Source organism: Arctopsyche grandis, chromosome 12, assembly GCF_051622035.1.
Source record: "Arctopsyche grandis isolate Sample6627 chromosome 12, ASM5162203v2, whole genome shotgun sequence".
Taxonomy (NCBI): domain Eukaryota; kingdom Metazoa; phylum Arthropoda; class Insecta; order Trichoptera; family Hydropsychidae; genus Arctopsyche; species Arctopsyche grandis.
In genome coordinates this window covers 22,910,490-22,932,226 of record NC_135366.1, presented here as the reverse complement: position 1 = coordinate 22,932,226, position 21,737 = coordinate 22,910,490, and the positions used below count along the sequence as shown (strand labels likewise).

Here is a 21,737-nt window from a genome sequence, read left to right as displayed (position 1 = left end):
ACCGGGCAACTCACTGGTTACGCAAGTCATAAAGTCATCCAATCAGCTAGATCTGCTGCCCACGTTTGGTCTGGTCACGGTGATTTTATTGCTTGAGTGACTGGTGCGATCCCCCAAAATCTATAGCATTTATTGAAGGGTGAAATTAAACTTGTCAATGATGAGGCCATATTGATAGTTAATCCAGTTAAAATAGGAAAAGATTTAGTGCATTCAATGAAATAATGAAAGATTATATTAATAAACTGTTCATGTTCACATCTACAGGTTGAATTGCTATCTTATATGATGACTTCAATTAGCAATGCTGTTTTAGTTATAATTTATTTTTAAATTATATTTACCATGTTGCCATTCCGGGCTTTGTCCCAAGGCGACACCTATGGCGAAATTTGTACATACGTACTTTATATAAATTTATAACATTATTATCATAAATTTTAAATTATATTCAAATAATGATGACAAATGAGGATAGGTTGCCAATTTGTTTTTAACCAGATAAATTGGCAAACTCTGATAGGAAACGATCGGTCTGGCCAGCAACACTGGGCCAGGTATTGAACCTATACCTCTCAATTAAAAGCTTTATACACCTACATATGTTGCTGGTTATGAACATCAATATTACTAGTCGAGGCGTATGATTAAATCCATTGTGGCCTTAGTTTGGTAGACTCAATTAGATCTAACATATTGGCAATTATATGGTACATTGAGCTACTAGACCAATTATAAGCGTTTGAAGCGCTCCGCTAAACTTCGTTGTATGTAATTGCTGTTATCAAAATTGGGAAATAAAAATCTCATTTTTTCAATGAAGTGTTCCTGAATGTATGTATGTATATGTAAATATTTAATTGATGTGTTATTAAAGATTTCACATTGCATTTTAGGTGCGCGGAAAGGTCCCTACGATATCAATAGATAAGACTGATGGTTGCCAAATGTATCTTAGTGCTGATTCTATGGACGTTGAGATTGTCAGTTCAAAGTCTTCCGAAATGAACGTCATGATGCCCAAAGGAAACGGAGACTATGTGAGTACACATTTGACTTGCTTTTTATACTGCATTTTGTTTATTACCTTTTAATGATTCTGTACGGCTTTTATTTTGCAGACTGAAATGGCTATCGCCGAACAATTCAAAACTACTATCAATAAGCCGAACAAAAGCTTGGTAACCATTGCTGTGGAAAACAAAGGTTAAATTGAGAAATACATATTAACGATCACGTCATACTATTAAATTTAGTTTCATGACTTTTAAACTGTTTTCATAATAATTACGTATTATATATTTTTGTCATACATAACATGAATGTCATTCATACACATATTGGTCCCATTTTTTATGTAAGTGATTTATTTTTTAATGTTTTAATTTATGCTTTATTATTCATTTAATAAAGTTCTTTAGTCCCTATGATGCTTGTTTAACGTGTAAATAATTTTTCAAACGTTTCGTGGTAATTAACTTCATATGATATACAATACGATACTGTGCTTTTTCATTTCCGAGGGCGTTTTGGAACATATGTATTTGCATTTTTCCTCTTCATTGTATGTGTAAATATATTTTAATGACAAAATATCATTTAATCTTTTATTTGAAATTACTACAACACCTGATAATGATATCCTTTTATTCTATACAGTTTTAATGGGAGTAAATTCAATGAAATAAGCAATGTTTCATGACAGAATGTAAATGCATACATTCATTTATTTTATTGAAGAGTCTTACAAACACTTGACTTGACTCACAAATGCATCATACCTGAGAGGTAGAATAAATGTCGCATTTTTGACAATGCTAATAATATATCCAATGTTCCTCATCGTCCATTTAGTATGTTCTTTTACTATAATAGTAAATAAAGAAGATACTTGTACGGAAAAGGAAGTCCATTGTTCACATTTTTTATAACATATCGATTATAATCTATCTAAAATATACGAAGAAAATAAATACTTACAAACTATACAGATCAAATATATACAATTTTATGTAGAAATGCTTATAGCTCTATAGTCTTTTTTTATTAACTTAATACATTTTATTCGTATAACTAAAGCTTTTTTTGAGTCTTTTATTCTTTAAGAAGTTTCAGTTCCACCGACATCGTACAATTCAACATTCTAATTAAAACAAACTAGAATCCTCACACCTTTACGAAAATATTCTTATATTTAATCTCACAACTTTCGTTTACGATTCATATGAAAGCCTACCTTAAAATGTGTTATATTCAAGTGGTAAAAGATAATACGCAGATATCTTTGCAGTGACGTAGTTAGCGACTTCAGATTTGAAGTTTGGTGCTGTGATCCTTAATATACTGTCATTTGAGGAATGCTCATTCTTAGACATCGTTCATTTATAAATGCACAGAAACATTATTAGAAATAATGGCAAAATACTGAGGCAAGAGTTATATACTTTTTTCATATTGCATCATCAAACCGTCATGTCATCTACAATTCCTCTCATCGCTTCCGTCGGAGCACTCCATGAATCCATTGCACACTCTAGTCGGCGGAAGGCACTCACCGAGTGGACAACGATGCCCTCGGCACTTATCAACGTGCCGATGCTGCGAACTTCGACTCTCCGACACTTCCAAATCACTATATGTCGTATTCTTCTTCCTGAAGCTCACATTACTCGCGATATCGAACGATCTATCATCGAACAGCTTCATCGTAGTTTGAATCCAATTCACATAATTAGACACTTTGGTGTATACTCCAGGACGGTTAGCACGAGCGCAACCGTAACCGTTGCTGGTGACTCCGTACAAATACCATTGATTGTCTTGTTCCTGAAACGACAACGCTTTTACCACTGAACCATACATGTACTGTATTCAATTTTAATTGTTATAGATTGTTTACACACCTGACACATGAGAGGTCCTCCGGAATCTCCCAAACAGGCATCCCGTCCTCCTCTATCAAATCCTGCACAAAACATATCCTCCGTGATACGATACAGCGGCAAGAACAAAGTCCTCTTCCGACACTCGCTCGTCGATATAACCGGTAACTCCACCTCTTGTAAAGTATCAGCTGAAATTTTAACCATTCTTAATCACAAATCCATTCCAAATCCTATCACATCATATACTCATACACTTACGGAAGATTCTGCCGACTTCGAACAACTGTCCCCAGCCGACTACGGTACATCTCCTACCGTCTTCTATTTCGGTTTCGGACGGCGGTAAACATATTGGTCGTACGTAGTCGCTGAATGCAACCGGATATGCGGTTTTCAATAAGGCAATGTCGTTGATGAAACCGGAATCGATATAACCAGGGTGAAGTATTACTGAAGATATCGGTTGAAGTTGCTCATACGGGGATGGGAACGTTGTACCTCTTCGTAATGTGCCTAATCTCGCTACCCAAAAGTCTTCTTGTGCACTGAAAATAATGCAATAATAGTATAAGTGATTATTTATTTATTTAAAGTTTGGACCATTGTGGCATTACAGGAATTTTTAATTCGCCACAATGGTTGAAAATATAACGGAGAAGAAAGAAAAAATAAATTAATTATACAAAAATAAAACACAAAAGTTCAAAAAAAAGTAGTCACAAAACATATAATAATAATTAAATATAAGGAGAATAATTGGGAGTGTCTTGCATCAACAGTAAGCACAAATATATGTATGTACGTACAAGAACCAGCCGTGAATACAAAACATCCTCATGAGGCCCAAATGAAAGAGAGAAGATTCACTCATACACTACATCCAATTTTGAAAATAATAGTGAGCGCAGGCTACCAGACAAATAGGCTAAAATAATCTCTGTTGACCTACGCTTACTGAGGTGGAAAATATCACATTCAGACACGGCAGCAACGATTTAATTAAAAAGTTGGATAGCTCTTGGAATAGCAGCCATCCGATAAATAACTGTGCGGGCAGGAGGTACAACTATCAAATGATAATGTCTACCACGCACATAATTACTAAGGACAAAAGACCCAACTGTTCCAGCAACGATGGGCATGACGTATTACCATGTAGAAGTTGGAAAATAATACGAATCAATGAAAAGTTTCTCCGAAGTTCATGGTAATTATATCAAGCATGTCTAAAAGAAAAGGGTAGGTAGAGGTATGGGTAGTACCCACACTCTTTCCTATATATGTAGGAAACGAAGAAATGCTTTTTGCACTTTCTAAATCACTAGAGGGTAATTTGCTTCATGCGGATTCTACACAATAGCATTATACTCTAGCTTGCTTCTCATAAGCGAGTTGAAAAGCAATCCAGAAGAGAAAGGGTTGGAGAATAGCCTTGCATATGTCAAGACAAATCCAAGTCGACGAAAGGTAAGTTGAGGATCAAAATTGATTAACCATAGATTCCACACGCTTCAACAAGACGGTTCCAATGGAATATCCATGATAATATAATATATTATAATTATATATAATATTGTAATAAGCTTATTGCATGCAAAGGCAGATAGAGAAATTGGAAATTCTTGGTTAGTCACTTTTCCATCTCCAATGATCGCGATGTGTTTATTTAATTTATCTTCGACATACACTTAAAAAATTGTAGCAGGAGCTCAAATTGATTTATAAATAGTTGAATAGTACTCACTGGTAAAAGCAATGTCCGGCTGATATGAGCCACCTGTCCGATATGAGCGTGGCTCCGCATTGAAAATCGCCTTCTTTATACAGGGCAGCTTGCCACGGCCAAGATCCAGCTCCAGCATTGCCACCTCCCACGATTCTAGAACGTCGTAAATGTGAACTACATTTAAGCCATCGTTTTGGATGCTCTTTTACAAATGCATACATGTAAAATCGACAAACTTAAACAGGACCGAGTTAAAAATTTAGGACTTTTTACATCCACCGTACCTGGCCTGTTGGGCTGCAGCTTGAGGACGAGCTCCGCATTGCAACTGAGAGCAGGTGACTTTGGCTACTTGTCCTCGGCTGCATCCCGACTTTCTGAACGCAAGTCCTCCTCTTCCACCATCGGCCTTACTTGTATAGTGCAATGAGAAGTATTGGTTGTCTTTGTTCGCACGATCTTCCACTACGCGGTCTACGTTTTGGTAATCGCTGAAAATCATTTCATTATGTTAACATATAATATTTGATGTTTGATATACATACAGTTTTACATACTTGTAAGTCATTGATCTACAAACGGCTCTACCCAAATCGGTAACTTGAAGCGAACTGTGAGAGCGTGCAACTACTTTGTCGAAGTTCTGTATGCATAGTCTACCCCATTTTCCGTGTTTCTGCACCATTATGTAACCTGCAAAATTCAATTTGAATTTATAATCAGTTTGCTCTCGTGCGGTGTTCGTTAAATTGTTCAACGCAAACTACCTTCTTTGCTGTAAGGATACGAGCTGGCGTCCTCTTGAGACATGGCCACGGTCACACATTGCTTCTCATCGTCTCCTAAAGGACAATCTTTGTGGCCGTCGCAAATTTTATCCTTGTCGATGCACTGTCGAGAATTTGAGCACACGTACTGGTCCGGCTTGCACCATTCTGCACAGAAGAATTTTAATGAATTTATTGAACTTTTGACAGTTTTGGCACGTATTTTTAACCGGTACTCACCGCAATTGTTCTCGTCTGAAAAATCCCAACAGTCCAATACTCCGTCGCATAACTTCCTCAATAAAAATTGTGATCGTAGATAGTCGGCACACGTGCATCCCTTTTCGTCTTCTCCGTCAGGACAATCGAGCAGTCGGTTACATCGTGAAGTTTCTGGTAAGCATTGACCGTTTGAGCATGTCACTGTTAGGTTTTTGCTCACACAGTCGTCTGAAAATTTATGTTGAACGTAATTAGAATTTAGTTTTGCAAATAAAAACGATCTAACCCACATTTATTATTATATAAATACAATCAGGTCTCTTTTTATATGATAGATGCATTCCACGGGATACCGCATTAAAAAGACGACCCAGGTAGAAAAAGTAGGGATGCGTTCCATAATTTTTAAGAAAAAGTAAGGACGCGTTTCAATGTGCTGGTCAATAATGTTTAGAAAGGAGGGGGATATCATTCTGGAACGCATAATCACTTGGTTTGGGTCAGATTTTATAGGCTTCAGTTTGAGTTTGCACAAAACAAGGCCGGTTGGGCTTACCTTTCACCTTCCTCGACACTGACACGGACACATGACAATGTCGCTTTGCGAAAAATCGCGAGAAATACTGAATTTCGCACGTAGCTTAAACAACTAAAACAACGACGCAACTTTTTGGTAATAAAGTCCGAAATTGTCTTTTTTTTTGAGAATTTTCATAAAATATAAACCACATAAATTCAAAACTGCATAAAAAGAGACCTGTATAAAGTATAAAGATGAATGTTTGTTCGTTTGTGTGTTATGCAAATCAGGAGTTTTCAATTTAGAACTACCAATTTTGGTATACTATTTCATGAAACTTTAAATTAGACTTTAGAAACTTTAGAAAGAAACCGATCACTATATAAAATTTTCTAAGAAATTATTTTATTTATTAACTTTTTTTCCTGAGCAACACCAGGAAATTCAGCTAGTAAGTTTTGAAATTGATGATGTCAAATTACTCATAAAATTAGTTGTATAAGTTTGCTAGAACTAGACGAATAATTTAAAGTTTCTATAAGTAAGAAGCCGAAATTGGAAAGAGGGAGAAACGTTCCTATTCTCTCTACTTCACTCTCGTTAATAGAGTATTTATTTAAAAACTACGTATATAGATGAAGTAAAAGTTATGCGTATAGTGTAAGACGAAGACTTTGCTATTACCTATATCTTTGAAGTCTTGGACAGTTTCTAGGTGACTTTGCAGTGGGGTGTCGTCTACTATTTTGTTTTTCTTTTTATCGTCGTCTTTGAAGTTTCCTGGAATTTTATTGAACGTCTTGGTGAGAATTTTAAATCCGGCACCATTGATGGTATAGCTCGAAGATACAGCCTTAGTCGATATGACGGTTTCGTCCGGTACGTTTTCGTTTTTAAAAAAAGTTGTATTGTGAACATCAGATATGGTTGCTATGTTTGCAAGTTGCTTTAGCTTTTCAGCTAAGGTTTCATCGGTCGCTATATTATTCAACGAAGTCTTATTTAGAGGCAACGTGGTCAAATCTGTACTTTTTTCTGGTGAAGAACTCACGCTACTCTCCACGTGGACTTTAACTAGAACGTCGCTCGTGTCTTCTGTGGATTTAACATTTGGATTTGTTGCTTTGTCTTCGGTGATGAGACTTTTGTTCCGAAAATTCTGATCGTCGATGATGACGTACGGAGAGCTGGTAGTGCGGTTGCGATTTTGACTATTTTCAAAATCCCTCAACAGGAGCTTCACCTTTTCAGTGAGTGCTATCGCTTGAGTTGAGGGATGCGTCAGAAAAAATTCAGTAGCAGTCGGCACAACGTAGCTCTTATTCTGAGCCATCAGTTCTAAAAAATGGTTCTCTATGTTGGTTTTGATGCTAGTCGTATCAGAAGGGTGCGTTTTTGGTAAACGAAATTTTTCGCTTATATCAATCTTTTTGGTCAGTTCTCTAGTTGGTACTTTTATACTGTCTTCTTTTACAGGTTGAGGCATATCACCCATGGGACGATCATAATCTTCGGATAGTTTACTGTTGCTATTATTTGTGGGTGTTGCTTCAGTTGCGTTGAACATTACGTTTTGGGTGTAGTCAGATAGAGAATGATCGGTGCGTAAGTTGTTGATGAAACTTTTGACTTCACTTATGAATGGAAAGGTGTTTGTGTGGGAGAAGCTTCGGTCCTCTCCGTTATCGTTGCTGCTGCTGACAGGTACTTTTGGCCTCGGTCGTAACGGTCTACCGATTCCTGAATTAGATTTTACCGGTAAAAGTGTAGGCAGTAGAGTGGACGATCTTATTTCCTGGATCATCATATCCTTCATTAGCATTTCTTGCGTTTTTGGATCGACCGGTTCGCTCGAACCTAGCGCATAAATCATCGGCTGTGGGTCTTTTCTCACTTCTTCTACTTTTTCGGGTAGTTGTTTTTTGACTTCCGAAATTGTAGAGTCGTTGAGCTTTGAAACCAATTCGTCAAATATTTTCGTAATGTTGACATAGCCATCGATTTTTTCGTCGAACTTGTTCTCTTGAATTTTCGGATCGTTGTTTTGGGTGATGACTGCTTGTAAAGTTTCATTGAAAGTTTTATTTGGAATTTTCTTCAAATTTGCAGGTTCGTTACTGCTTCCGTTGACGAACTCCCATTTATTCAAAGGCGTATACAAAACTGGACCTTCATAAGAACTGTTGACTGTCGGAGCATTGACTAAAATCTCTGGTGCAATTTCTTCATCCTTTTCTACTGCAATATTTGAATGGTTTTGTTTTCTAATGATGACTCCACCTTCTAAACTGACCATTTCTGTATCTTCATCGTCTTTTAAAGGTCTAACATTAATGGCTACAGTCGATAAAGTATCTTTAGGAGGAATGTAAGATGAATTATTATTATTTTCATTCGCGCTTTCTTGAGAATCGGTGAAGAAACTTTCAAAGCTTACTTCAGCTGAATCTTGAACTTGAACGACTCCATCAGAAAGCTTATCGACGGGTATTGGATGAGGTCTTGGATAGTTCATTCCAAGAGTTTGTGCATCTTTATATGTAGAAGAAAACGCTGTATCTGTAAAGCTAGTGTAAACTGGTTCCGGTGGGTATTCTGTATAAGAAGGCCACACTCCTTGATAAGGTACTACATTTTGATTGTGTTTCACTTGTTCGTTTAATTGTGGTACTTCTTCTACGTTTGCTATGCCTTCTAATGAAGAAAGATCTTCAACTAGTTCGGTTTCTCCCAATCTGTCTTCTGCTTCTAAAAACGCTGAATTGTTATCAGTGCTGAATGCTTCTCCGGGTCTGATCGGCCTCCATGGTTCTTGATCTCCATAAACTGGAACGGCGAATAGCGTATCTAGTTTTGGGAGATAATCAGGTAGATTCTCTTTCGAATCTAATGTTTCGGTTTTGGAAGGAATTTTAGTTTGACGGGTAGCTTGAGTTGTAGTAGTAGTAGTAGTAGTAGTAGTAGTAGTGGTAGTAGTAGGAGTAGTGGTTGTTTTTTGAGTAGTAGCAACCGTAGTTCTGGGTGTGATCGGAGAAGTGATCGTTCTATTTTTCATTTCTGTAGTATTTTTCCGATTGATTTGAGTCACCCTGGTCGGTTTGCTTCTGTGACTCTCCGTGGTGACTTCTTTGGGTGGTGCTGCCGGACGCGAGACCGATTTTGTAAAGTCCCTGTGGTGTTTGTTTTCGGTTATGTCGGCATCTGTTTTGGTGATTTGGAACGAGCCCTGGATTACTGGCAGCTCATCTTCGTTGATCTCTGGTTCATCGCTAATTATCGGTGTTTTGACTTTATGGCTGGACGTCACGTTGGTTTGGACGACGGCCGGTTTCCTAATGACGCCCATTCGCGTTTGCAAAATCTTCTCTTTGGCATTTTGCGGCATAACTGGTATAGGAGGAGCTGGAGGTTTGCTCTCCGTGTGAGATCCTGTTTGCGACTCGGTTCGATGGGTCTGATCGGCGTCCCTTCTGATCGCTATCGACATCGGGTCCACGTTCAGCTGGCGCAGTGCTGACTTCTTCAACAGCGAATCCTCTACTAAAATATTCCTAATGGTTTCTTCTAAATTATCCACGGTACTGAAATTAAAAAAAAAAACATTATTAAATCGGAAAAGGTATTTAAAATTGGAATACTTTCCATGCTGGTTTTTTTATTTTAAATTTAATTTCAATTAACTTGGCAGTAGAAAGAAAAATTCGCAATTACTATTGATCAACTAAGATGTTCTGACCAATAGGAATTTCAATTTATGCACTACATATGTACTTGAAAATTTGCTTTTTAGAAAAAAAATCAATTATTTTACATACATATCTACCAGTGAAATTTCTCTGTTTCTATTGCACAGCTTTATTTACATTTGCGCGAGTAGGATACAAGAGGATGTTGTGATACCGCATCCTTTTGTATCCTAATCGCGCACACCTAAGTAAAGCTGTTCGATAAAAACAGAGAAATTTCCACCGCATGCCACTGATATGGACATACATATATACCCTAGCCATGTGCATTCCTGGCCAATTACAAACATTGCAGCATTTGTTATTACATAAATTGTTGAATTTTTGAGATGTTGAAAAACTCGAAATTAACGAGACATCTATGGATTACAACTTGTATGTACATTAGTTTTATTGTACGTAAATCATATTTAAATATTGGTGACATAGTGGGTAGGATGGTTTTTGCCAATTTGATGGAGGAACCGTTTCAACAATGAAATCAGATAAATTGGCAAACTTTGATAGGAAACGATCGACTATATCACACAAATATCCAAGTCTGACCGGCAGCACTAAATATTATACTCAGAATGAATTATTTTCAATCGAGGTCAGCTCACGGGATCGAACCCGATGCCTCTCGGTGCTTAGTATCGACGCAACCACCGACCCACGCTGCTGGCTTTATATCCATAAAATCGCCAAATGTATCTAATGGCAGCATAATTATAATTATATGGGCTTTGTAAAGGTTTAATACGGGAATCGAAAGACTCTCATAAAAAAAATACATCTGAATGATTACGAGGTCAGCTCAGGGGATCGAACCCGGCGACCTCTCGGTGCTTAGAAAAAACGCAACCACCTAGCCATGCTGCTGGCTTAGGTTTGTCAGTTTGTGTATTATGAGCTCTGAACTATCGACTAGTTCAGAACACAGAAATAGTATTCAATGGTAAAATGAATATAAAAAAATAGTCCACAAATTAGCCAGCTACTTACAGATAGGATAAAATGGCTTCAAACTAATAGAAAGTAAATTAAAACGATCAAATTCAAGATATTAATACAAAGAAGAAAGAAAGTGCAAACAATTTGAAGCTCGCAATCTAAGGCAAGTAACCCAAAAGTTAAAAAAATAAAATAAAAGGAAAAAGTCCCACCTCCGGTTTATCGATTTTTTTTGTGATTTAATGATCATTCTGTAATTTTCTTGTAAATAGGACATATATTTAAGATGTCGAAAAAAATGGAATAATATTTTTGGCACGGCTGTAAAATAAATTACACGACAAATGTCAAAACTAAATTTAATGTCAAATTAACATCTCTGAAATAGCTCGCACGACAGATTCGGCGTTCGCCTGGCAAATCAAACGTCAAACGGGCTGCCAGAAAAAATAAAAAAATTCAAGTTTCAGTGAAATCATTACCAGTTACATTTTCGCTGGGTAATCGTAATAACTTATTTATTTAAGGGTTAGGTTAGGCTGGGTTAAGTAAGGGTTGGCCCTATTAATTTAAGATTAGATTGTTAGGGTCGTTATTTTTTTTTGTCAAATTTTATTTTTGTTACTGGCAACCAATTTGACGTTTGAATCTGTCTTGCGAGCTATTTTAGAGCGGGGCAGTGGCGTCACCCTAATGGTTTCCACGGGTTTCCGGAAACCCGTTATTTAATCCAAAAATTCATATAATTTTTGTCAAAAACTATACAAATCTTGAAAATTTAATGAACTTTCATGTAATTTATATTTATATTTTCAAAATAATTTTATTGAAAAAAAATTTGGAAACCCGTTGTTCCAAAATTGGGTTGACACCACTGGAGAGGAGCATTATTTTTATTTGCCGGGCCAATAAATAGTGCGAGGAAATGCTATCCATATGTATAGAGTACATACATATGTATGTAGTTATAAGTAGAGGTAGGATAGTCACAGTGTTATCCATTGTTCGGCAAACCTTTAACAATGCATTTACAACCTTTGAACAATACACGGCCCCCTCAGGCTCCGGTGACTAGTTATAACTTATAACTTATAAGCAGGCGCGGCTCGTGCATAGGAACTGCGGCGCTGCAGCACCCCCAGAAAAATTACAAAAAAATCGCATTTACAACTTGTATTTAGATATATTTGACATACTCATTAATAATGATTATGTCAAATATCTAATCATTCTTATTTAAATTATATTCACAAGTTGTAAATGTATACAAATGTGATTTTTTGTATTTTTTCTGGGGGTGCTGCAGCGCCGCAGTTCCGATCCACGAGCCGCGCCTGGTTATAACTACTGCAATATCCGGTTGATGTAACGAATGGTTTCAGAGAAATGCATGAAAAACCTTGAAACTCAAGAGTAAATAAAATAATTACTTTGGAATCTTTCTCCTATCCAAGTACAGTCTGAAGAATACGACTAGTTTATCGTTGTTTATGGCGTGAACTTCTGTCGAAGTCAGAGCTGATGCCAATGGACTTCCTACGTAAGCTTGTCGAATTGCCGTCGAAAGACGAGCTGCACCTGGTGCTCCAGCAGCTACACCAGCTCCTATCGCCCTCCTGACCCTCAGTCTGCCCTCGAACACGATTACAGCTGAAAAATTAAAACAACACACAATGTATACGAGATTACTTTGTACGCGTGCGATTAATCGCCTTATCATCTGAATTGATAAAGGTGGGTGACATGGTTCCATGGTGTAATGGTTAGCACTCTGGACTTTGAATCCAGCGATCCGAGTTCAAATCTCGGTGGAACCTGTTTTTTTTTTAAACTTGATATAAATGTTAAAAATAAAATCAAAAGCAATAATACAAATTTGAGGCAACTTCATCAGATAAAGAATCAATTAAATGTATTTTTTTACAATTTTTTTTTTTTGTAAATAAAAATAAATGTACATATGTGTATAAAAAGATTTGATCTACATGTTTAAAAAAAATGGTGCAGTTTTAAATAAATTAAACTTTTGGCAATGGTTCAAAAGTGTCCTAAGTTTTAGATATCTACATATGTATTTTAAATAATTATAGCTCAGATTCTCTAGTTAGAAAACTGTTGCCAACGGCAAAGTAATTGTAGGTCAAATTCTACGTCGAGGTGTGTTGAGCGATATCTGTGCAATATTATGCGAACTTTCTCACATGTGAATTGGGGTCTATTTATATTTCGACGAGAACGATTCCGGGCCTAAAAGTTTCAGACACGGTTTTGGACGTATATAAATGTACCACATATAAACAAATTTGATTGTATCATTGATTTGATACGAGTATTATACGAAAATAGAGACAATTATGGTTAAATTTGTAAATTTGCAGCATTTTATACAATTCAGTGAAATTCGAGATTGCTGACAACTCGAGATTTGCGAGAAAATGGATAGTGTTGTCAATTTTTTGGAATCGTTTCAATGAAAATTAGACAAATTGGAAAACTCTGATAGGAAACGATCGACCTGGAGCCACAAATCCAAGGTCTGGCCAACAGAAATCAGTGGGATTTGTACCCGTGACCACTTTGTTCAAAGCATTATAATATGCTAACCACTAGTCTATTCTGATGCCGATTGATTTGTTACTAATAATTACAATCAATATCATCGTTCCCTTCTTATACATATATTAAAAAATAATTTTAATTTTATAAATTACTAGCTGAACCCGGCATGCGTTGCAATGCCACAATAACGCATGAAATTCCCGTTTCCGTTCCCGTTTCTCGGTGTGTTTCGATAAGTGAACGTTTCAGTTTCAAATTAATACTTAATAATCAAATTAAATTACGCAGACGGCGAACACATTTTAAATTATTGCGTTGCAATGCCACTCATTTTTTTTCTGTTCCCGTTCCCGTTTTTGGGCGATTTTTTTTACATAAGCTATCGCGGGCATGCACACAATAACTCATGTAAGTTTCATCGCAATCGGTTGAATGGTATAGGAATGCATACGTGACATTGATTGACAGACAGACAGACAGACATTGATTTTTATATACACATATATATAGATAATTCTTTGAAAAATATAAAGCAGTTGCCCAAACTTTGAAGTGACCATTTTTTAATTCATGCCCTACTTGCCAACCAACTTTTAGTAATTACATGTCAAAATAAGTTGAATTTTTGAGTCCAATTTAGAAATTTTTTAAGAAGTAGACTTTAAAATAGAGGAGAACTTTCAAGAAAACGTTTTATGAAATCTTTTTATTTTTATTTCAGTTATTATTATTATTAGCTTTAAATCAAACTACTATTAAGTAGATTGATTTAAAGCTAAAAAACATTTTTCACTCACCATCTGAAGAGTCAGTTCTGAAAGCTCCCATATAAAGCGCTAGAGCCGCAACGGCTAAAACTACCAAAAGTGCTACTAGAGCTCCAGCAGCCAACACCACGGAACAAGCTCTGGATCTCCTGGAGTGGTTGGACGAAGGTCTAGTGCCCCAAGGTGGCCATTCTGCACTTCCACTTCCGCTGCTTCCTCTGGAATAGCCTGTCGTCATCCACGGCAACCCGGACACTCCGTATTCACTCTGGAAAAAAGCATTAAAGCAAATCGTCAGAAAACGTGGTACACAGCCATTACATTTCCAACGAGATGAAGAAGAAAAAGAAGAAAAAAAAAGCAACGCTAACTGCATCGGTTTGCGGAAGCGTAGATGCACTTTTAATAAGAAGCGAATTACGTAATGGAAAAAAATGTATAAATTATCCATACATAAATACATACGGAACCATTGACCGTGAATTCACCGTGTGCTATGCAATTCTCGATGTATTATTTATGATGTTTATGAATTACTAAAATAATTATTTGGGCGTATGGTACGTTGTTATATATTGCAGAGTTTCATTCGAAAGTTTGACGAGTATATTTGACCGTCAATAAATATTTACGTAAAAATAGTTTTTAGCCTAACAATGCTAGGATATTCGGTCTGTTAGGCCTTTGCCTTTTCTTCCTGATCGTTTGTGTTTTCAAGATGTTTTTCGTTGCTAATTTTGGGTAATTATATGTAGATGTTTTGTAGATATTTATGGGATGTTCTTGTGGAAATAGCAGATTATGCATTATTAAAATGTGATTTACAATCGGATTTAGTACTTCATTTGGTACCATGTTTATATTTTTGGAACCGTATTGAAGTGGAGTTCGGTTATAGCGAGATTCAAAAGTATAATACGATATTTCTTCGTAATAGCTATTAGTAATGAGCTAAATCTGCTACTATTTTTTTAATGCTTATTTCATGGAAACATTTTTTCACACCTCACCCGATGTTCTATCTATTCGATATATTTTTGATAGTTTTTTACATTTATAATTAGAAGTTCACTCGTTCAAATCACTAAGAGAAATTTTTTAAAATGACAGCTATGTATAGGTAGTTCTTTGTCTGATAATGATTTTCCTAAATTTCGGTTATTCAATTAGTAATATACAATATTTTGACAAATTTGTACGGTGTATCTAAATAGCGAGCTCGTTACAAATAAAAGCGATCGCACTCGTGGAAGAACGTTTGAGTCAAATTTAAAGCGATTATGTCACCCCGACAAAGCCGCGCACGATAGTGCCGCGCTTTTATGTCTGTATTCTATTTTATATCCAACAAAAATTAAAACATACATTATTAATATCGAAATCACGTGGGCAAAATAAAAAAAAAGTATGAACATAATCAAAAAAAAGTATTTGCAAGAATCTAATTGAAAACTTTATATTTTTCACGAAGTTATGAAATAGTATTTGTTTTGTGGAAGTTTCCGATGACAGACAATGAAAGACCAATGAAAGACAATCCCGCGCCGATATAGCCGTGCGAGACAAGAGTAAATACCTATGTATTGTATTTTATATCCAACAAAATTTAAAACATATTCATAATTAGACATCAAAGTTATTTGTGCAACATAATGAAAACGGTTTTGCAAGAGCCTATTTAGAAGCTTTATGTTTTTCATAAAATTGTAAAATAATATCTGTTTAGGGGAAGCTACCGATTGCAATGAAAATACATGAAAATAATATTTTTTCAATGGTATCAACGCTGAACTATAACGGAATTTAAAATAAAAGTCGACAAATGGCAAAAATTAGCTATCGCGAGGCCGTCATGAAGCTTTATCACGGTTGTAGTTTTAATCTAGAACTTCCGATGCTTTGTTCAATATTTCAAGTCTTTAAAATAGGTGCATTTAGTTGCATAAAGTTAAATATAATCAATCTACCGTACCAGTGCTTCTCATTTTTTCTAAATAGACTTAACTTCTCCTTTCCCTTATAAATAAATTATTTATTTTTAAATTAAATTAAATTTTGTAGTTTGGTTTGCGCGGCATTGTCGGCGTGGCATCGACGGGGTTGTTCTGCGTGGGGTTTTCGGCGCGGCAATGCCGTGCACTCCTTTGTCGGGTCACCAATATCCGTATTCGCAATAAGCAAAATGCATACACAATAATCTTACAATCTATAAAATATTAAAACGTATACTTTGATTCTTTCCATTGTAGGGAAAAGTTAAGTAGAATCTATGTTTTTTTTATGTATAAAATTATATAAACATTGATATTTCACTTGCATTTATAACTCAATTAATTCTTTCAGAACAAAGCCTACACATAAGTTTAATAAATCTAAAAAAAAAATGATGAACAGACTGATTTTGTATTTGATTATCCCACGATAGAATTTACCGTAGCGTTACGCTCGCTTTTATAATAATAATTAGATTCTGTCCCACGATTTAAGCATAATCCTTAAGCGACCGAAACTAAACCGCAAACATTCTTCACCCCAGCGAGTACAATAAATTATCTAATAATTCGCAACAACAACAACAACGCCGACGAAAAAAAGTAAATAAATATAAAGAAAATTCATTTCATACGTTCGACCGCAACACTTGAACGTTACCGTAAAAGCGTGTAAAAAAAAATTAATTATCGAACAAATATGCATAAACGCGGTTGGGTAATAGAGCTCAGCGATTTATGCAAAGCTTGAAAAAAAGTTTTGATCTTAGGAATAGCGGTAATAGCAATACGAAAATGTGTAATAACACGTAACGATTAGGTTCTTGACTCGCGCCTCTAATTGGACCAGTTCGACTGTGACCGGTCAACACTTTTTTATCTATGTATAATATATGTATTTTTAATATTATATATTTTCCCCATCAACGTTGAAGTGTATGATTAAATATTCTCCATATTGATTTCAATGGTTTCGTTTAATTAGACCAGGAAGACTATTATCACTTCCGCGATAATTCGACCGATTTCTTTTCAATATCGAATAATTTGTTACTTTTTGTGTTGGTTTGATTTTATAAGTTGTTTGCTTATCTACTTTTTATACATCTAACACAATTTGAATAATTAGTATCAAACTTCCCAATTAGCTAGCATATTATTATTTAAATTAATAAGAGTATACATATACATACATATTGTTCCGACTTTTGTAATGACGTGTGGCAAACAGTCTTATTAACTGATTGTCGATTGGCATTATTGACGAGTTGGCATTAGTGTCGGCCCAAGCGGAAATACGCGACGGTCGACAGAGTTCGAGCAGACGGCGTACGGACAACTTGTGTTCCGTACGCTCCGCTGAACCACCACGTGCAAATTTTACATTTCAATAAACTACATCAAACCATTATCGAAGTCTTTTCCATGATGGTCACTTCGAACCGGACACCAGTAACCTAGGCCACAACACCAAACGGACAAACCAATAGGAAAAAACGTGGTCGAGAAAAAATGGATGTCAATTAAGAAATCGGTATCGTTCCTTTGTTACTATCCATACCTTTCCAATACTAATAACATGTTTGCTTCTATTTCAGCAATATATTGATTGATGTACAGAGGTACATGACCGCGTGATTGACGCAGAAAATATATAAATAAAAACATAACCTACAAAGACGCATGGGACACAGAGGTAATCCAAAATTATCGGAACGATCACACAAACATCGTAAAGGATATTCAAGTAAGTGAATGTATTCAATCTCAGGCAATCTGTTCAAAAGGCAATCATGTGGGTAGGTCAGTTTTTAAAATATGTTTTAAAGTATAACAATTAATTAACGCGATTGTATAAAATAATATCGCGCTACGAAGGAATGTTTCATCGGTCGCATCGAATTTCGTATTAAAAGTGTAAAATCAGATGTAGTGTAAAATTAGCAAAGCACGTGGGGAATTATACTTGTAGCCCCAAAGTGGCTTAAACCAAGTACATACCGGTATATTCATATACCGGCAGATCTCTTTGTTTCTTAATGTGTGTAGAAACTTTCTCCCCCCTCCCCCCTCCACAATAAATGTGGAATTATACTTGTAGCCCCAAAGTGGCTTAAACCAAGTACATACCGGTATATTCATATCGGTAGATCTTTGTTTCTTAATGTGTGTAGAAACACCCTCCACCCCCCCCCCTTCCACGATAAATGTGGAATTATACTTGTAGCCCCAAAGTGGCTTAAACCAAGTACATACCGGTATATTCATATACCGGCAGATCTCTTTGTTTCTTAATGTGTGTAGAAACTTTCTCCCCCCTCCCCCTTCCACAATAAATGTGGAATTATACTTGTAGCCCCAAAGTGGCTTAAACCAAGTACATACCGGTATATTCATATACCGGCAGATCTCTTTGTTTCTTAATGTGTGTAGAAACTTTCTCCCCCCTCCCCCTTCCACAATAAATGTGGAATTACACTTGTAGCCACAAAGTGGATTAAATCAAGTACATACCGGCATATACATACATCGGTAGATCTCTTTGTTTCATAATGTGTGATGAAACAGTGGTGATTTAAAATAAATCACAAGACTTGTAGCCCCAAAGTGGTTTAAATCAAGCACCCACCAATTTAGGGTTGTTATTTCTTCCAAAATATGTTGGATAGATTCTGGTGATAATAGTTAAAGTAGAATATTAAGATTCACGGTGAATCATTGAATATTATTACCTTATCTCTACGAATAGTTCAATTGACAGCTATAGTAGAGAATAACTGTATTTATGAGACGAAATAGTGCAACTTTCTGAAACAAATGTCAAGTGCTGAAAACGAGGAAATAGAAGCTTCGACTTCCCAGTCGCATAAAGGTCGAAATCCAACTAGGGACGTAGAACCTATTAGAGACAGGTCAAGCTCTAGAATACATCAGACTCGAAGTCAGACTCAATCGATAAAAACATTAGCGAAAGAAAATAAAGTAGAAGTTACAATGACGTCAATAGAATTAAGGTATTCGGGCGCGTTTAAAAGACTACAGGAGAAAATAGACAGAATCTCCGAAATAAATGAAGGACAGTATCAATTTATTGAAAAAGCATACGACTATCTCCAAAAACTCCATTATGAGTATTTAGACAACATCACAGATATAGAGCAGGCGGATCAAATAGACGAAGAGTTCTACATAATCACAATGACAATTCAAAATCTTAAAGCAGCATTAGAGAGACAATCCATTCAAGATTGTAAACTGAAGGTAGAGCAAGCAACAATTAAATTTGCTAGAGATAAGTTACCGACGTTAACCATTCCCACATTTCAGGGAGATCCATCTGAATGGCAATCGTTTCAACAAGCTTTTAAGAATATAATAGGAAACAAAACGGAATATTCGAATGTCACGAAATTGCAATATTTGCATCAATCCTTAATCGGTCCCGCTTTGGCAGCTGTATCAGGTTTAGATATTAGCTCAGACAATTACGAAATAGCTTGGAGTATTTTAGACAAGCAATATAATTTACCAAGACTTAATCTCAAAACTAGGATTAATTCACTTTGTGACTTAAAATTAATCACAAGAGAATCACATATCGAATTGAGAAATCTATTGAATCAGGTAACAGTGTGTATTAAAAACATTGAATCGTTGGGTTACGCGAGAGAAATTTTAGATCCATGGGTAACATGTTTAGTTCTAAGGAAATTACCTTTTAATATAGTAAGAGACTGGGAAATATCGCTGGTTAGCAGAGAAATGCCACCATATGAAAGTTTAGAGACATTCTTGCAGAATAGATGTAATGTATTACAATCTACTGCATCTGTAACTACGGTGAAGGAATTCCCTCATAGTCGTCAAAGAATCATGAGAACTCATGTCGCGAACAAAAACCCATCAAGTAAGGTAAACGCATGCGCATTCTGTCGAAATAATCATTTCATAGGCAAATGTGATAAATTCAAAGCAAAATCCAGTATGGAAAGAAATGAATTCGTTAAATCTAATAACATGTGTTTTAAATGTTTAAATTCATCGCATAAGATAACAAATTGCAAGTCTAACTATAATTGCTTAAGGTGCAAACAAAACCATCATACTTTGTTGCATCAGGACGATACATTTAGTTCCAATAATACGGGAAGGAAGTCAATTAATGCTCATTCTACTCATTTCTCTCAAAGGGAGATAATTTTACCGACGGTACAAGTAGACATTATAACGTCCAATGGAACGGTCGTTAAGGGTCGCACATTATTAGATTCCGGCTCACAAGTCAACTATGTTACCACATCTTTCGCTAAGAAGAATAACTTCAAATTAGAGAAAATCTCTCAAAAAATTGTAGGTATCGCTAATCAAGAAAGTAGCATTCGTCACATCACCAAGGTGACCATAAGGTCTTCAACCACTAATTACTCAACCAAAGTGTTGTGTTTGGTATTACCAGAAATTACTGGCGAAATTCCAACTGTGAAACTGGATCAACAGTTAATTTCAATACCAGCGGGAATCAAGTTATCAGATCCCCTTTGGAATAAACCGACGCCAATCGATTTATTGCTCGGCGCCGAGATTTGCGTTCATGCTATGAAAGCAGGAACCATCCAGTTAGGAAAAGGTATGCCTATCTTAAAGGATACCGAATTCGGATGGACAATAGTTGGTCCATATCCCGAAGTAAATAATGCTCCAGGGAAGAGCCACATAGGCTTAAGTCAATTAGACAGTCACATTCAAAACTTTTGGATGATCGACCAGGTTCCTATGGTAAAACATCAATCTCTTGAGGAGAAAAGATGTGAGGAACATTTCCAAGCACACACATCACGAGATAAAAACGGTAGATTTTGTGTAGCTTTACCATATAAAAATTCCCCGGTAGTATTAGGAAGTTCATTGCACATTGCGGAGAAAAGACACAAAACTTTGGAAAGACGTTTTTTAGCCAATAATAATTTAAAAATGGAATACAATAAAGTTTTAGAAGAGTACATAAATTTAGGACATATGTCAGAGTGTGAACCCCCGGAGGCACATGAGGTTCATTGTTATTTACCTCATCACGTCGTGGTTAAGGAGTCTAGCCTTACCACTAAATATCGTGTAGTTTTTGATGCGTCCGCAAAGACAACGTCCAATATCTCACTAAATAATATTTTGATGGTGGGACCTAGTGTCCAATCAGATTTGTTAAGTTTACTACTCAACTTTCGACTCCATAAATACGTGATTACTGCGGATATTAAGCAGATGTACCGACAGATTCAAATAGCAGAGAAAAATAAAAATGTACAACGAATCATTTGGCGAACAGATCCCCAGAGTAAATTCAAGCATTACAAACTTAATACAGTAACATTCGGAACTGCTTCAGCCCCATTTTTAGCTACTAGATGTCTAAATCAGTTAGCAGAGGAGAATAGAAACAAATATCCCATCGCTAGTAAAGTGATCGAACGTGATTTTTATGTTGACGATTTGCTCACGGGAACTAATACTATTGAAGCTGGTAAATTATTAAAGGTTCAACTGGAAACCATATTATTATCAGCCGGTATGCCCTTAAGCAAATGGACATCGAACAACTCCGATATAATCACGGATGTTAAAGC

General features: G+C 36.1%; 2 protein-coding genes and 1 non-coding gene across 9 annotated transcripts in view; 2 read left to right on the top strand and 1 right to left on the bottom strand.

The window, feature by feature from the left end:
• The window catches only part of capt (adenylyl cyclase-associated protein 1), a 101,778-nt gene extending 99,694 nt beyond the window's left edge, over positions 1–2,084 (top strand). For 5 of the 7 annotated variants that reach the window (XM_077441923.1, XM_077441927.1, XM_077441924.1 and 2 more), the window contains exons 10-11: positions 897–1,040; positions 1,122–2,082. In XM_077441923.1, coding sequence (XP_077298049.1) covers positions 897–1,040; positions 1,122–1,211 — 234 coding nt within the window. In that variant the 3' untranslated portion in view covers positions 1,212–2,082. Of the gene's footprint in view, positions 1–896; positions 1,041–1,121 lie in introns of all 7 variants that reach the window. The other 2 variants (XM_077441928.1, XM_077441929.1) reach the window with 2 other exon arrangements.
• Positions 1,698–21,737, bottom strand: part of LOC143919550 (uncharacterized) — a 99,439-nt gene continuing 79,399 nt past the window's right edge. Inside the window, exons 3-13 of the mRNA XM_077441919.1 lie at positions 14,156–14,393; positions 12,230–12,449; positions 6,805–9,701; positions 5,619–5,828; positions 5,379–5,546; positions 5,169–5,304; positions 4,896–5,102; positions 4,630–4,764; positions 3,144–3,430; positions 2,904–3,073; positions 1,698–2,826 (exon numbers count right to left, since the gene is read on the bottom strand). Of these exons, the coding sequence (XP_077298045.1) occupies positions 2,476–2,826; positions 2,904–3,073; positions 3,144–3,430; positions 4,630–4,764; positions 4,896–5,102; positions 5,169–5,304; positions 5,379–5,546; positions 5,619–5,828; positions 6,805–9,701; positions 12,230–12,449; positions 14,156–14,393 (5,019 nt within the window). The 3' untranslated portion in view covers positions 1,698–2,475. The remainder of the gene's footprint in view (positions 2,827–2,903; positions 3,074–3,143; positions 3,431–4,629; positions 4,765–4,895; positions 5,103–5,168; positions 5,305–5,378; positions 5,547–5,618; positions 5,829–6,804; positions 9,702–12,229; positions 12,450–14,155; positions 14,394–21,737) is intronic.
• On the top strand, positions 12,545–12,616 carry TRNAQ-UUG (transfer RNA glutamine (anticodon UUG)). Its single transcript has one exon. It is a non-coding gene; the product is annotated as a tRNA-Gln (tRNA).